At 53.8% G+C, this 14,082-nt stretch overlaps 6 protein-coding genes across 6 annotated transcripts; 3 read left to right on the top strand and 3 right to left on the bottom strand.

The window, feature by feature from the left end:
* Window positions 1–55: 55 nt before the first annotated feature.
* On the bottom strand, window positions 56–2,101 carry LTS14_003814 (uncharacterized protein; the record flags this gene model as incomplete). The annotated part of the gene is made up of 1 exon (XM_064836517.1): window positions 56–2,101. The coding sequence occupies one exon, from the start codon at window positions 2,099–2,101 to the stop codon at window positions 56–58; it is 2,046 nt and encodes a 681-aa protein (XP_064695908.1).
* A 556-nt stretch (window positions 2,102–2,657) lies between these two features.
* On the top strand, window positions 2,658–3,486 carry MED8 (mediator of RNA polymerase II transcription subunit 8; the record flags this gene model as incomplete). The annotated part of the gene is made up of 2 exons (XM_064836516.1): window positions 2,658–2,779; window positions 2,889–3,486. The coding sequence occupies 2 exons, from the start codon at window positions 2,658–2,660 to the stop codon at window positions 3,484–3,486; spliced, it is 720 nt and encodes a 239-aa protein (XP_064695907.1).
* Window positions 3,487–3,594: 108 nt separating this feature from the next.
* Window positions 3,595–4,778, bottom strand: LTS14_003812 (uncharacterized protein; the record flags this gene model as incomplete). Its single annotated transcript, XM_064836515.1, has 2 exons — window positions 3,595–4,579; window positions 4,630–4,778. The coding sequence occupies 2 exons, from the start codon at window positions 4,776–4,778 to the stop codon at window positions 3,595–3,597; spliced, it is 1,134 nt and encodes a 377-aa protein (XP_064695906.1).
* A 519-nt stretch (window positions 4,779–5,297) lies between these two features.
* Window positions 5,298–6,919, bottom strand: LTS14_003811 (uncharacterized protein; the record flags this gene model as incomplete). Its single annotated transcript, XM_064836514.1, has 2 exons — window positions 5,298–5,797; window positions 5,848–6,919. 2 exons carry the CDS (start codon window positions 6,917–6,919, stop codon window positions 5,298–5,300), a joined length of 1,572 nt encoding a protein of 523 aa, XP_064695905.1.
* A 208-nt stretch (window positions 6,920–7,127) lies between these two features.
* On the top strand, window positions 7,128–10,358 carry WDR6 (WD repeat-containing protein 6; the record flags this gene model as incomplete). The annotated part of the gene is made up of 1 exon (XM_064836513.1): window positions 7,128–10,358. The coding sequence occupies one exon, from the start codon at window positions 7,128–7,130 to the stop codon at window positions 10,356–10,358; it is 3,231 nt and encodes a 1,076-aa protein (XP_064695904.1).
* A 1,147-nt stretch (window positions 10,359–11,505) lies between these two features.
* On the top strand, window positions 11,506–13,068 carry png1 (the record flags this gene model as incomplete). Its single annotated transcript, XM_064836512.1, has 2 exons — window positions 11,506–12,532; window positions 12,608–13,068. 2 exons carry the CDS (start codon window positions 11,506–11,508, stop codon window positions 13,066–13,068), a joined length of 1,488 nt encoding a protein of 495 aa, XP_064695903.1.
* Window positions 13,069–14,082: the final 1,014 nt, after the last annotated feature.

Below are 14,082 nucleotides of genomic sequence, written 5' to 3'. Positions count from 1 at the left end.
GTTTGTACTTTGTAGATATTTGTATTTCGTATAGCTGTGTAGAATAACACAAGCCTTACGGCCCAACAATCAATCCATCCTGGCTATTGTTATGACTGGCTAGCGTACTCACATCCACCTCCGTTCCATCCTGTACCAGTGCATGTAGTTTGCTCTTGCCACACTGACCAGTGTATTTACAAGGCTTCGCACGGGAGCACAACGATTCGCCCGCGCAGCTTGCAGCCCACAGCTCCGTGCCCAGCGCGAATACTATAAGCGCTGTCACGGTTCCAATGAGCTCCAGCGAGGTCAGGCTCTCGGCTAGCGGTAAGCAAATCAGTATTAGGGCGATGCAGAAGCGCCATGCCAATCTATATCGCTTCTTTAAGCGTAGACCAGCGATCTCCTTGTGTACGTGCGAGCTAGATATGATACCCATACAAGCTAGCGCTATGCCGAAACCGGCACAGTAGAACCATCTTAGTCCAATCTGGACTTCGTGCTCGCTTCTTTGCTGATATGTTTCGGTCAAGTGCTCGAGATCGCTGTTTGCCGTGTCTGTCGCTACCACAAGCCGGCTGAGCGCGCCACCACCAAGCACGAAAGCCATGATGAATGGGAGGTGTGCAAGAGCCCATAGCATGGCACTGAGTTTATGGCGACGGATAGCATGGTAGTGTAGATTTGCACCATCAATCTCGAAGTAAATCCAGTTGAAGCAGAATGCTTGGAGGAGACCCAATGAGGCCTTCCCAAAGAAGGCGTCGATGCCGTTGACTGTGCTCTGATACAGCATAGCGACAACTGTGTAGCCGAAGACCAGGGTGACGAAAGCGTTCTGCCTTTCAGTACGGTGTTCAATGTTCATCGCTGGCCAAAACTCGAAAAGATTTTCGAAGAAGTCTTTGCCTTTGATATTCTCGACTGTCATTTTGAGTAGGACGAGCGTCATTGGCGCGAAGACATCGAAGCAGAGAGCTATCAGGGTGAGGATGAGCTGTTTCGGGTACTCGAGATGGATACTTCCGACCCAAATAGCAGAGCCGATCAGGATGATAGTGACGTGGAAGACCATGACTGATCGGATCATAGGGAGGACCCAGGCTATGTGAGCCAGATAGAGAGCATTGTACAGCCGGGCGGTGAGATAGAAGCCTATCATGGTGGCGTATGTCGAGCCTTCACGTTCGAAAGCTTGCGTGATATTGGTCGTGAAGCCGAACAAGCAGACCAGCTCGAAAGCGATCGAGAAGCGTTGGAACATGTCGTCTGTCTCGAACCATGAAATGATCTGCGCCATGTCATTCCAGATCTTGAAGCTAAGCGTGAAGGTGATAACGAAGTTGAGCAGGCTCTTGCCAGTGGGGCTTTCAGACGTCACGTCGCCGTTGATAGCAATGATACCAACGTAGAGCAAGTCCACGAAGAGCTCGAACGACTGCACTTCCTCACACTTGCTCGCTCGCCAAAGGATACCTTTGTGAAAGTACTGTCGCACGACAGGGCGCTTAAAGAGCTTCAGCGAGATGCCTTTGTCACTTGCTTCTTCGCTGAGCGAGCTGCCTCGCCTTCCAGACGTACTGCCTCGTGGTGTCGTGACGCCACTGGCGCTGGGGCTCTCTTCGTCCTCGTCATAGGACTTGATATGTGCATCGTAGCCGAAGCGGTTGAAGTGAGCTTCAAGACTTATACCATGGGTCGTCACCCGATCAAGCTCACTGCTTAGCATATCCAGCTCGGCGTGAACGTCAGCAAAGCGCTCGTAAATGTCTTTGTGCGTGGTCTCGAGCTCAGATCGTCGTGCTTCATGGTGCTGCCGAGCTTCTCGAATGGCGTCCAGATGCTCGGGAGATCCTGAGATGTAGACATCGAACTCATGGCTCTCATGGCGGGTCGCAAGCTTGCTCTTAAGCTTCAGTGCCTCCTCAGGCGAGTTGGCGATATGTATACGCTTTCCGTCGGGATGTAAGAAGTGTCGAAGCCTTTCTCGAGCCTCATGACCATAATGTCGTGGTGGATGTGAAGGCCTTGGTCTTTTGTTCGGCGTCGCGGCAGTACCTTGATCGTCAAAGCGTAAGCCCGCTGATTTCTCAGGGTCGCCCCGAGGAGTGGAGCTCATATTGCGATGCCGATTCAAGCCTAACGTGCCTTCCCAGTACGTCAGTGAGCCCAGCGGGCCATAGTCATCCAGCGTTCGCCTCGCGATGATCGAGAGCGAAGAACACGATTTCGGTGTTGCGACAGGAGGACGAAGATGCTGGTATATCGAGCTGAGCTGCAGCCAAGCGAACGCCACGGCTGATGATTAATGGCTTACTGGCAACAGGTTAATCGTGCATTGACTTTGCGTAAGCGAAAGCGACATGGGTGCTATCGATATGGAGATGCTATGCACCCATGTGAAACCTTGGTACATCCATCCTGTAATAGACTTTATATACAGCTCCAGAGACTGCCGGGCTGCCATAGAGTCAGAGTCAGGCTCAGGCTCTTGTTTGTGCGAGGTGGGGAGACGAAGCCGAGTGAATGGAAGCAGTGGACACGCAGGCGAGCGACAGCTCCATAAAAGCGGGAGGCTCGGCCGGAGTGCTGGATATGAGCCGTGCATGCATTCAAGTTGTCTCCAAGCATCGCATAAGAGACCAGCGCCAGCATACACGAACAGGGCAACAAAGATGGCATTGTCGCCGGATCAGATCCGTACTGTCGACCAGCTGCGACAGAAGCTAGCACGACTGTCACAAACACTGCAGGAATCGCGGCAGTCATTATTGAGCAGCGATCCTCTCCCTTCATGGTAGGACATCACATATCTCCTTCCGCCCTCTCTAGTTTCTGCTGTAGTGTGCTCCAATCGTGTCTGCATCAATCCCTGAAGATCAGCAGCTAAGGTAAGCACCCTCCAGGCAAGAACTGAAGCTCGAACAAGACCACATCATCCGCAACATCTCCAATATACAGCAAGCACTAAACGAACACCGGGACTTTCTGACAGCCGCACACGCATACCCGACATCTGCATTTCCTGGCCAGACACAAGAAGGACTGCTAGGTAATCTGCTGCGGAAAAAACTAGAGCCTATCCCAGAGGACTGGGTCGCGAGGTACAGCATCCAGCCCAAGCAGCAGGATGAGGGCGGGTTAGCAGTGCAAGAGTTTCCCGGTCTATGGGATTGGGCGGCACAGTCGAATCACGAGTGTCTTGAGCAGTTCCAAATCTCGGACGCGTTCGAGGACGACTATACAATCGCTGAACGCGAAGGTGGGGTGGAGAATGTGGTTACTGGGCTCAGACGAAAGCTTGGAGAAGATGAGTCCGACAGTGAAGACGGTGACGATGATGTTAACATGAGCGTGGACGAGGAGAGACCAAAGGCTGATGGAATGGAGAAGGAGGTTGCCATAGTAGTAGTGGAGAAGGGCATAGATCCTACATTGGCGCCGATGAAGTTGGAGAATTTGTTGCGTTTTATGACTACTGGTGTTATGCCGGCGCAAAAGTAAGCGTCATACATGATTCGCTCGACTAAGTACCAAAGCCCTGGAGAGATCCTGAAATGATCATGCCTCATTGTTCCCAGGAGTCGTTCCAGCTGCCGTATACAGTCATACCTACTTTTGGTCCAAAACTTGAGCGAACTTCGCCACCCGCGCTTGTAGAGCCTGCATAACACCCGACTCACGCCAGAAGTGCCCTGCGCCTTCCACTTGCTCCCATTCGAAGCTTGGCGACAGTTTCGTTTGCTTCTCAGCCCAGGCTAGGAATCTCTTGGTTGATGTGAACGTGTCGCGTGTGCCGAAGATGACCAGTGTCGGTTGCTGCGGGAATAGCGCGCCTGCATTCTTGTCTGCCGTTCCAGCCTTCTTCACGCCCATCGTCAATGACGGCGCACCAGGTGGTGATATCAGGTTGGAGAAAGGTAGGATGACGGGCGAGATGAGGGCGTAGTGAGCCGTTACACTCGGAGTAGCAAGTGTCGAATCTACTGTTCCGGGCGGTGTCGTCGTATTTTGCGATCTTCGCCGGCTATGATGTTTATCGTTCGTGTCGCTAGATTGTCTTATATGTGCTTTCAGTCTGTGCGGCAGCTCGCGTACAGCGTCCACGCTACGTCGGGAGTCTGGACTATGTCGTCGCTGTGAGCTATCTGTTTCTTCGCCACCCATGATGACTGATGAGGCCTTTGAGTTTACTGTGGAACCTGTCGCTGCATCGTTTGGCTCGAGCATACGGCCACGACTTGTCGCGTTACCAGGAGCATGTAGATCGAATGTTTTCATGGTCTGCTTTGCTAGGGTTCTAGCTCGCAGCATTATTTCAGCAGCTGCCGTACCCATCGCTGCGGCGTGGAAGCGTTCCACGATCTTCGTGATGGAGGGAAGGCGAGCCAGCACCAAGGAGCCGTAGGAGTAGCCTGCTAGTAGGAGAGGCATCGGATGTCGAGCGTCATCGCCAATTTGGGCGCCGTCGGCTGATGACCTCCTTACTGAAGACAAGTGGTGAGCATAGTACATCATAAACCCAGCAACAGAAATGTAATCCTCGGTCTCTGGCCGACCAGTCCATGAAGTCTTGCCTTCTGAGTCGCCAGCTCCTCTCCATAGTCATCAGTATAGTCCCAGGAAATTTGAGTATCTGCAGCATACCTGAAGTTGAAGGTGCCGACGACATATCCCTGTTTGAGCAGTGTCTCCTTCATGGCACCCACGACAGGATCATCGTAAGAGCCTCCTAAGGGAGCATACGGATGGGCAAAAACAGCAGCCTTTACTTCCCGTGAAGTGTCTCCTGGCATTCTCGGATGGTATATGCGGCAGTCAAGCTTGATGTCGTCCTCGAGGGACGGGATCGTAAAAGAGTATGCTGGCTCAGCCATTGCATGCTGCTTGGTGGAGCACCGGACGTGGTATATGCGTCGCTATCATGGCATACTGTTTCAAATCTACTGACTTGGACAGAGATGTATTTAGCTGTAGGCTCCAGGCAGTCAAAGGAGGTGAAGTCGTGTAAATCTGGATGCAGAAGAGGGAGTTGCATACGCGAGCCCCACTTTTGTTTGTGATCCTCAGTTGTTATGTCCACAGAGTTCCACATTACATTTGGACCATACGAAGCAGTTTCACGGACGGGACAACGGTCAGGGGTTGAATAGATTGTGGCTCCACCCCAAGGATGTGCACTGGTATCTCATGCTATATCTTCCTAACCACAAACCAACCAGGAACGCCTCGCTTGCTCGTGAATGCATTCCTCATGCGCACACCAATCATAAAAAACCCATACCATCCTCCCCGATCGCTGGGTGAAGACGAAATCATAACTTGACGCCCCAAACACCACGCCCGGCACTGACACCCAGCCAGTCGCCACCTTGGCTTGTCAAGCCACTTTGCGGCGCCCACGAAACATTTCCAACCTCGTATTCGCATCGCCAGCTGGCCAAAGGTCCCTTTCCTTGTACTTCGCCAGGAACAGCAGCTGTGCCGTTACCATTTAGAGCTGGGATGGCGGCTTGGTTGTTTGCGTTGAGAAGATCCCATACTAGCACTAGTGAGTCATCTCCACCAGACGCGAGCATCCCTCTTCGACTGGGATTCCATTCGATTGTGTTGAGGTTCCCAGCATGACCGCGTAGTTCGAGTAGTGCTGTTCCAGGTTGCCGTACATCTAGTATTCGGATAAGGTTGCTATCTGAGGCGAAAGTGGCCAGGAGATGAGCATCGTGTGGTGAAGCTGCTAGCCGTAGTAGAGGTGGTGAAGGCGTCATTGTCTGCGCCTGAGCTTTCGTAGGAGATGATCCAGAAGGTGAAGAGCCTGCGAGACTATTAGCACAATAAGTAGCGAGCATGATCGTACGAACATACTTTTGTCTGACTTCTCCGCAGGCTCGTATATGATAGTGGAGTGCTCTAAGCTTCGCAAATCAAACATACGCACGCTGCCATCTGCACCACAGGACACGAAGACATCAACGGACCCGGCGCAGAACCGTACATCAAACACTTCCTTGTCGTGCGCGATGAGCTGAGTCTTGGCTGTTAGTGTCGGTATATCCCATATTGTGCAGGTCGTGTCGATGGAAGATGTGATGATCAGCTTCGGCGAAAGCGTGTTCCAGTCCAGGGAAGTCAAAGGAGCAGTATGTTCAGGGGTCTTGCTGTTGCTAAGCAGTGCAAGTGGCTGTAATTTCTGCGGCGCGGGATCCCTTGAATTGGCAATCGCGCTTCGATTGATGTTGCTCGTGTGCGGTGTAGTGGGTTGAGGCAGACTCCATAATCTCAAGTGGTCGCCGCTCGTTGCCAACAGATCTGTGCTCGTCTTTTGCGAGCTCGGTGGTTCCCACAGTATTCTTGTCACAGGATACGCGCATGTGGCTTCTGCTATCTTGTTGTACTCCAGACCATAAGGCGCCTGCCCTGGACTCGCGACATCTTGCGGCGTGATCTGCGTATCGAGGATCTGGATGAAGTTGTGCGGGTCTTCTAGGTAACTCCCTATGGCCATCTTGCCGGCGCTGCTGCCGCCCATGACAGGCCATTTACACCAGTCGTATGCATATGTAGGAAATGGAGCGAGGTAATTCGAGTTCGTTGGTGTTTCTGAGTAGGAGAAGAGGGTGCCTGTGCCAGCAGCACCCTCATTGGCGTCGGACACTGCTCGTGAGCGGATGTCTGTAAGGTTGAGTGGGCTGTGCGAAGGATGGCCTACGGGTGTCTGAGTGTGGGAGATGTTGTACGCTTTGGGATTCGAAGATTGCAGTGGTTGTGAAGGCGTCTGGTTTAGACTCCTCGAATGGCTATGGGAGTAAGAAGCTGAGGGTGTAGGCCGGGAGCCGCCGGGTGTGAGAGCACCAGGGAGAGCATTCACATTTGACGGTAGCTGCGGTGTGGCCTGTTGTAGATTGAACGCAGGTGGGCCGCTGCCGTATGGGTCCATTCTCTCGAATTCAATAGCGAGCGTGTAGTAGTGTAGTACTGAGTGTGGCCGCAGAAGTAGGGTAGATATGCTCGAGGTAAATCGCGGAGCGCGGTCTGTTAAGCTCGGACCAGTCACTAATGTACATAACTTTCGACTGGCCTTAATGATTTTGACGTAAAATTGAAAACTATTGCACCTAGCATTCGAGTCGATCGCATGCGACTTCATGCTCGAGCATGTTGAGCAGCTAGTCCCTGTGACGGCGCTCGCCTTCTGCAGCGACGATGTGATCATTTCTGGCGAAGGGCAATATGTACGAGCTTATGATGCTCGTACCAGAGAACTCCTCGCCAGCATCACAGTATTCGACAACACAGCCGTGCATGGCTTGATCGTCGACGAACACCAGGGCTCTACCATAGTCGCCTGGGGCGGCAGTCTGATCCGGGAAATCAGCCTTATTCAGGATGAGGGTGCCTCCCATGCTTTCAAGGCCTTTGCCTTGCGCACCACAACCGACTGGATCTTAGATGGCGCGCTCTCATCTTCGAGCGATGAGACTAGCGTCCGTACTCTGGCAATGGTGACGGCCCACAATGCTTTGGTTGTGGTCTCACTCGAGGACTTGAGCCACCTCGAAGATGCCAAAGGCCCTTCTAAGATTCTGCCAATAGTGCCTGGGTCAAATTGCATTCTTTACACCGCACACATCCATTGGCTAAGTTCATCTCAATGTCTTGTCGCGTCCGGCACTGCTTTCGGGGATGTCATAGTATGGTCTACTGTCCTATCTGACAAGCACGATGGCACTTTCGCTGCTACAACCCAGATACACTACACATTCTCTGCGCATGAAGGCTCGGTTTTCGGTGTGCAACTCTCATCTACAATCGCACCCCAGTCAAACCCAGAGGTCAGGGGACTTCTGGCGACATGCAGCGACGATCGGACAGTTCGCATTTGGGACATATCAGACTTGGCAGCAGAGGATCCAACACTGCTTGGGCCACAGCGGGAGACAGGCTTTGGTTCGAAAGCTACGATGGAGGAGCATGCTCCTCGGTGTCTAGCAAAGGCTATGGGTCATATATCACGGATATGGCATGTTCGTTTTACCGGCTTCGATCCTGCTGATCGATTGCAGATCACCTCGTTCGGCGAAGACGCATCGACCATTACGTGGATCTTGAAATCATCAGGGAGCGCTGTCTACGATCTCGAGCAGACTAATGTGCAGAGGGCACACGCTGGCAAACATATCTGGTCCGTGGCCACAGCAGAAGATGGACGAATCGCGACCGGAGGTGCCGATGGCGCCATCGCCATTTATAATTCGGCTGCGATAATGGCCCCACCTACAGAGCTCAGTGAACCACTGCTGGGCTCCTGGAAATCTGCAGACAAGTTCAAGGCTTACGGCTTCATCAGCGAGAGCACGATTGCCTGTACGACCGAGCAAGGCAAAGTCGTGGCCATCGATCTTCAACACGATGATTCCTCGCGGATCAATGAACTGTCCAGCTGCATGCCAAACCTTCGCGGCTACTCTCTCGTCACGACTCTGCCGGGCTACGCATGGCTTGCCGGTGCGTCTGGTGGGATCTACATGTACGCGCACGAGCATGAAAGGCTTTTCCAGGTCTGCACGAGCACTCAGAAGACTGCCGGCTTGTTCGTAGACTACCTCGATTTCAGCAAAGCTCGCAATGAGTTCGGTTTGCTTGTGACGAGTGTTGGAAGTACGACTACTAGATTGTTGAAGCTGGTGCCGCATATGCAGTCAAGCATCAACCTGGTGCCGACTGCGCAGCTGGAGAGGAGTCTCAAGCTGGACCCAGGCTTCGTAGTCACCAGCTATACTCTGACTCGTCTTGGTGGCAGGAATTCCGCCGTGCTCGGTTCACGCGATGGCAGGATTGCGATTTATGGCATTGACACGGCGTCCGAAATGGCTGGCACGGCGCAGACTAGCCTCTTGGTGTTACTTGACGTCCACGCGAAAGAAGCGGTGACCTCGCTGCTGTGGGACTCCGCAGGCTTAACAAGAGATCTTACCGGCTTTCTACACTCGACGGGTCGGGATGGGAAACATGCCATTCATCGCATCACCCTTGCGGAAGACACGCTTCAGACGGACTTGGTCCACCAACTCAGCCTGCCATTCGGACCAAACATCGAGCATATAAGCTTGCGGAAAGACAAAACATTCATGATCTGGGGCTTCCGAAGCAAGCACTTCGTCGCATACGACGTCCACGCTCAACGCGAAGTCATGGTCGTGGAGTGTGGCGGTGCCCATCGTAATTTCGCCTTCCAGCCTAGCGAAGGAGGTGGTATCTTTGTGTGGACCAAAGCATCGAACTTGTATCGACAATCTCAGAACCAAGCGCTATTCGGTCTGCTCAGATCTGGTGGACATGGGCGGGAGATCAAATCTGTCGCCATCTCGTCCACACCGAGTCAGATCATTGCTACTGGAGCCGAAGATACGAATATCAAGCTGTGGCAGTACAATGATTATACGGGGTTAAGATGCTCGCAGACGCTACGAAAGCATAATACCGGCATACAACATCTACAGTGGGCTTGTGGTGACCACTATCTCTTCTCCAGCGGCGGGTTCGAAGAATTCTTCGTCTGGAGGATTACGGCAGATGTAGCGGGTATTGGTATTGGAGTCGTCTGCGAGAGCTCGCATCCCAGAAGCGGGACTTCTGATCTGCGGATCATGAGCTTTGATGTCCAGCACGCTACTGTAGTCGAGGGAAGAGAGCCGGAGACATTTGCGATCAGCATGGTATATTCCGACTCGACGCTACAGCTCTGGCGGTACATGACCACCGACCGTTCGTGGAAGCTTTGCGCGTCGGGAGACTACCTGACCGCCTGTCTTACGCAAGCCACCTCGCTTGGCAAAACGAGCAATCCATTCCTTACCGCGAGTATGGACGGTCACATCACATTGTGGAGCCAAGCAGAGCATGACGGCGACACGGTAGCCTGGACCCAACGCCACAGAGTCCACCAGAACGCCATCCTGAGCTTGATGAAGACGCCCACGTTAGCCGATGGCTCCGTTCTGGTGCTCACGGGCGGAGACGATAATGCCCTCGGCATCAGTCGCGTGACGCCTTCTGGTCGGGTCCGAACATTGCTCGTGCCAAGAGCACACGCGGCCGCGGTTACGGGGCTCGGGTTCGTGGGTACGGATGCCGAGGGTGTGAGTGGGAGTGGGAAGTGGAGGGTTGTGTCGGCTAGTGTTGATCAGAGAGTCAAGGTATGGGATGTCGACGTTGACTGGCAAAGGGAGGGTGTGGAGGGTGTGGATGTGAGGTTGGTGGGGGATGTGCATACGGCTGTTGCTGATGTGTCGGGGTTGGAGACGATGGGGTTACGAGATGGTGGGCTTGGCGTGTTGGTTGTGGGGGTTGGGATGGATGTTTTACGAGTTGGTTGAGGAGGGGAGTGGTGTGCGTGGAGGGTTTTGCTTGTCATGGTAAGCTTTTTGATAGTGGGGACCTGACTCTATTGCTTGAGGACGTGGACGCCGAGCATTGTTCGGACTGCATCCGAATCGTGTGAGGTGTTTCTTTGCGAGCATACGAATAACCCACCGGAAATGGTGGTGGGGTGAATTATGGTGGTCTTGCTTTTCCACACGAATTACCGTGACAGCGTGATATGCCCCGGTGGCCTTGCGATATCTGCCAACCCTACACAGGCTGCCCTTCTTGGTCGTGTCGGGTTTCGCTCTACCGTACGATCTTCGGACAGCAAAGGCCGGCTACGCAGCAAATAATGCTGTCAACTACAATGCACCCGTATATATATCTACATGGTATGAAACAGCGAGTCTGAAGTCCGAGGAGAAAGAGAAAAGGACCGAGTCGAGGCACATGGCCCGAGCTTCGGAGTCAGAGCGCTAGCCCTACGAGAATGCGCCACAATCGCCGAAGACGGTCCTGCTTGATGGAGATGGTACAGTATGGAACAGAGCCGTAAAGCAGGATATCAACATCCAAATACTGACCGTGCACACAACGACGACCAGTATTACGCCTGCAGGCCGCGAGTATGGAGTGAGGGAAGAGGCGAGATCGACGAGGGCTTATATAGAGAAATTGGAGGCGACTTGGCATTTTGTCTGTCGTCGTAAGCTCTTCCCCAGGGCACTGACGCGGCCACCTAACGCAAGCACTTCGAGGCTACTCTATTCTACCGCTACCACCTCACTCCCTTGACACTGTCGCCAACCAACACATTGACGTCTCCTCGTCCCCGCCATCGCTACCTGCTGTGTGTCGCGTGTGTGTCTAACCATACCATCAACGGATTCGATATTGAGTTGGGAAAGCGGCGCAGAGCAGCGATAATTCGGGGATCGAGGAGGCTGAGTGGAAGAGCAGAAAGTGAAAGTCGCTGCTGCGCATCGCATCCCGCCCGACGATCGATCAGCCTCAAGGGTTTACGACCGACGCCCGCACTTGCTCCGGACATTGTCGCCCTGCAGTGCTTTCGCATTCCCACCAACGTACATACACGCAACCACGCACTCGGCCGACGATACTCGAACACGATAATAACATCATACACCTTCTCGAACCATGGCCGACCGCAGTGGAGTGCCGCGGCGAAAGCCAGTCCCGCCGCCGCAACCACTCCCAGAAGGATGGGCCGCCGACCTCACCATTGCATTCAGACGGAAACTGTCCACCAAGCGAATGAATGAACTCTCGCGACGCCCCAGCAGCCAGCGACGCTCGTCTTCGCGTCTCCCTGCCGACTTCTTCACCGACAGCAGGCAGCCGCCGCCTCTCCCTTCTCGACACGGTTATGATGCAACCCCGCAGCAACCTCAGATGCCATCGAGACAAGCACCCGCAGCACCCTTCTCACCACCGCCACCATCACCACCACCACAACAGCTACCAGCAGCGCTCCCGTCACCGCCTGCCTACAACTCGTTGAAGAATCTGCCTACTGTGCCCGTACCGCCGACCGACACCAAATCCCTCCGCTTCCGAAGCATGTTGATGTCATTGTCAAACACACCTTGCAAATGGGAGAACCCAGGCCTACTGGACGAAGCACTCGGCGCGATACCCTTGCAGCGAATCTACGACATGGCGCAAGAAGAATCCGACCTCTTCACCGCCGAAGCCGCCTCGCTCGGCCCGAATATCAAACCCGCATGGGGATACCAGGACTGTGTCGTGCGCGCCTTGATGAAGTGGTTCAAGCGCGAGTTCTTCGAATGGGTCAATAACCCGCTGTGCTCCACGTGTCGGACCCGGACGCTCGCATGTGGCATGGCTGCTCCGTTACCGGACGAGCAAGCACGTGGTGCGAATCGAGTCGAACTATATCAGTGCGCCAATCAGCAATGCGGGTCTTTCGAACGGTTTCCACGATATAATGACGCTTTCGTCTTACTTCAGACAAGACGGGGTCGGTGTGGAGAGTGGGCCAATTGCTTCACGATGCTTTGTAGAGCTGTCGGCAGTAGAGTGAGATGGGTCTGGAATGCCGAGGATCATGTGTGGACGGAGGTGTACAGTGTGCATCGCAAACGATGGGTGCATGTCGATTGCTGCGAGGAGCAGTGGGATGCCCCGTTGCTGTATACCCAAGGTACGTCATCTCATCCTTACCCTCCCAAAGTCAATCCACCGCTGTCCGTCCGCAACTAACACCATCATCCACCAGGCTGGGGCAAGAAACTCTCCTACTGCATCGCCTTCTCCGCCGACGGCTGCTGCGACGTGACCCGGCGCTACGCGCGCAACCCGGCCGAGCACGCCGCCCAACGCAACCGCAGCTCCGAAGGCGTCCTCTCCCACATCGTCCGCGAAATCACCGCCCTGCGTCGTCGGGACATGGATAAGAAGGAGAAGTTCCGCCTTAACGCCGATGATATGCGGGAGGATGCCGAGTTGAGGAAGGTCATCATAGAGGCGTTGGCGTTTAATGTTAGTCGGATTTTACCTGGGGGGGATGGTGGTGGTGGTGGTGGGGGGGCGTCGCCGCCTGCGGATCCGGATGCGCAGAAGGCGGCTGAGGGGGGCCGGCAGTCGGGAGCGATGGAGTGGGTGAGGTCTAGAGGGGAGGGGGGGAGGAATCAATTCACTGGGCCTGGGCCTAGGCCTAGGGATCCTCGACAGCAATGATCTAGTATAGCATTAACGTCGGATGAAACGACATCATCCTTCTTTCCGCTTCACGCCGCCGGCCACGAGCTTCTTTGGGGATCTAAGTCTTTGCGAAATCTAGCACCGGCGTTACTTTGGATGGATTCTTCTTTTCGTTCACAAAACAAGGCAACGACATCTTTTTACTATGTTTCTTGGACTCGTATGGGGAGGGGGGGGGGGGGTTCTTTTATGTCGGGTCAGGTCGGCTTCGGGTCCTCATCGTTGTTTTCGAAAGCATCGGCGTTTTTTTCCTGGAGCGATATGGGCGATCTGGCGATTTTTCCATGGGTTTTCACGAAGGCATTGTGCATGAGGGCGGGGTTTCTTCCCCAAACGAGCGCTGGATGCATTATGTGGTATGGGATGGAATGGGATGGGATGGGATGGGATGGGATGGGGTGGCGGTCTTTATTTTACGCATATGTCTAAATGGCTTAGTTATACCAGATGTTAAAAAGGATGGGAGGTGATGAGGGGAGGGGGGATGAAGGGGATGTAGTTTGCATGAATTCAAGCATCGAATTGTTAACGTCTGCACTCGCATCAGTTTGCGAGCCTTTTAGTCTTACCCTCTCGTTCCTTACCCACTTTTCTCTTCAGGGACGATGCTGTTGTTGTTGTTACTGTTGGCTCGAGTGACTAAGCTCTCACTATTACTATTACTATTACTATGTGTGTTTCTATATTGGGACCTCGAGATATGCTGTACCAAGACGGCGGAGTCGAGACGATGCGTGATCCTCTCTCTCTTCCCCGCAGCCGTCCACGTACAAGCCTTGTAGTTCGGAGACAGCGTTGAAGCATACAACGGAGGCAGCACACTGGAGGAGAGGAATGGTTGTACGTAGGCCGCCGCATTACTTGATTTCGCCACGGGTGAGAGGTACGTTATCCTTCTCCACTTTCGCTACCGAACGGAGAAGGATGCACATCCACATCCCTGGTTTTCAGGTTTCGCGTGGGGGCGATGGGACGTGCTGATGAGGATGA

This window comes from Recurvomyces mirabilis, assembly GCF_035927965.1.
Source record: "Recurvomyces mirabilis strain CCFEE 5264 chromosome Unknown scaffold_8, whole genome shotgun sequence".
In the NCBI taxonomy this organism is placed as follows: domain Eukaryota; kingdom Fungi; phylum Ascomycota; class Dothideomycetes; order Mycosphaerellales; family Teratosphaeriaceae; genus Recurvomyces; species Recurvomyces mirabilis.
This window is presented reverse-complemented; position numbering and strand designations above follow the sequence as displayed.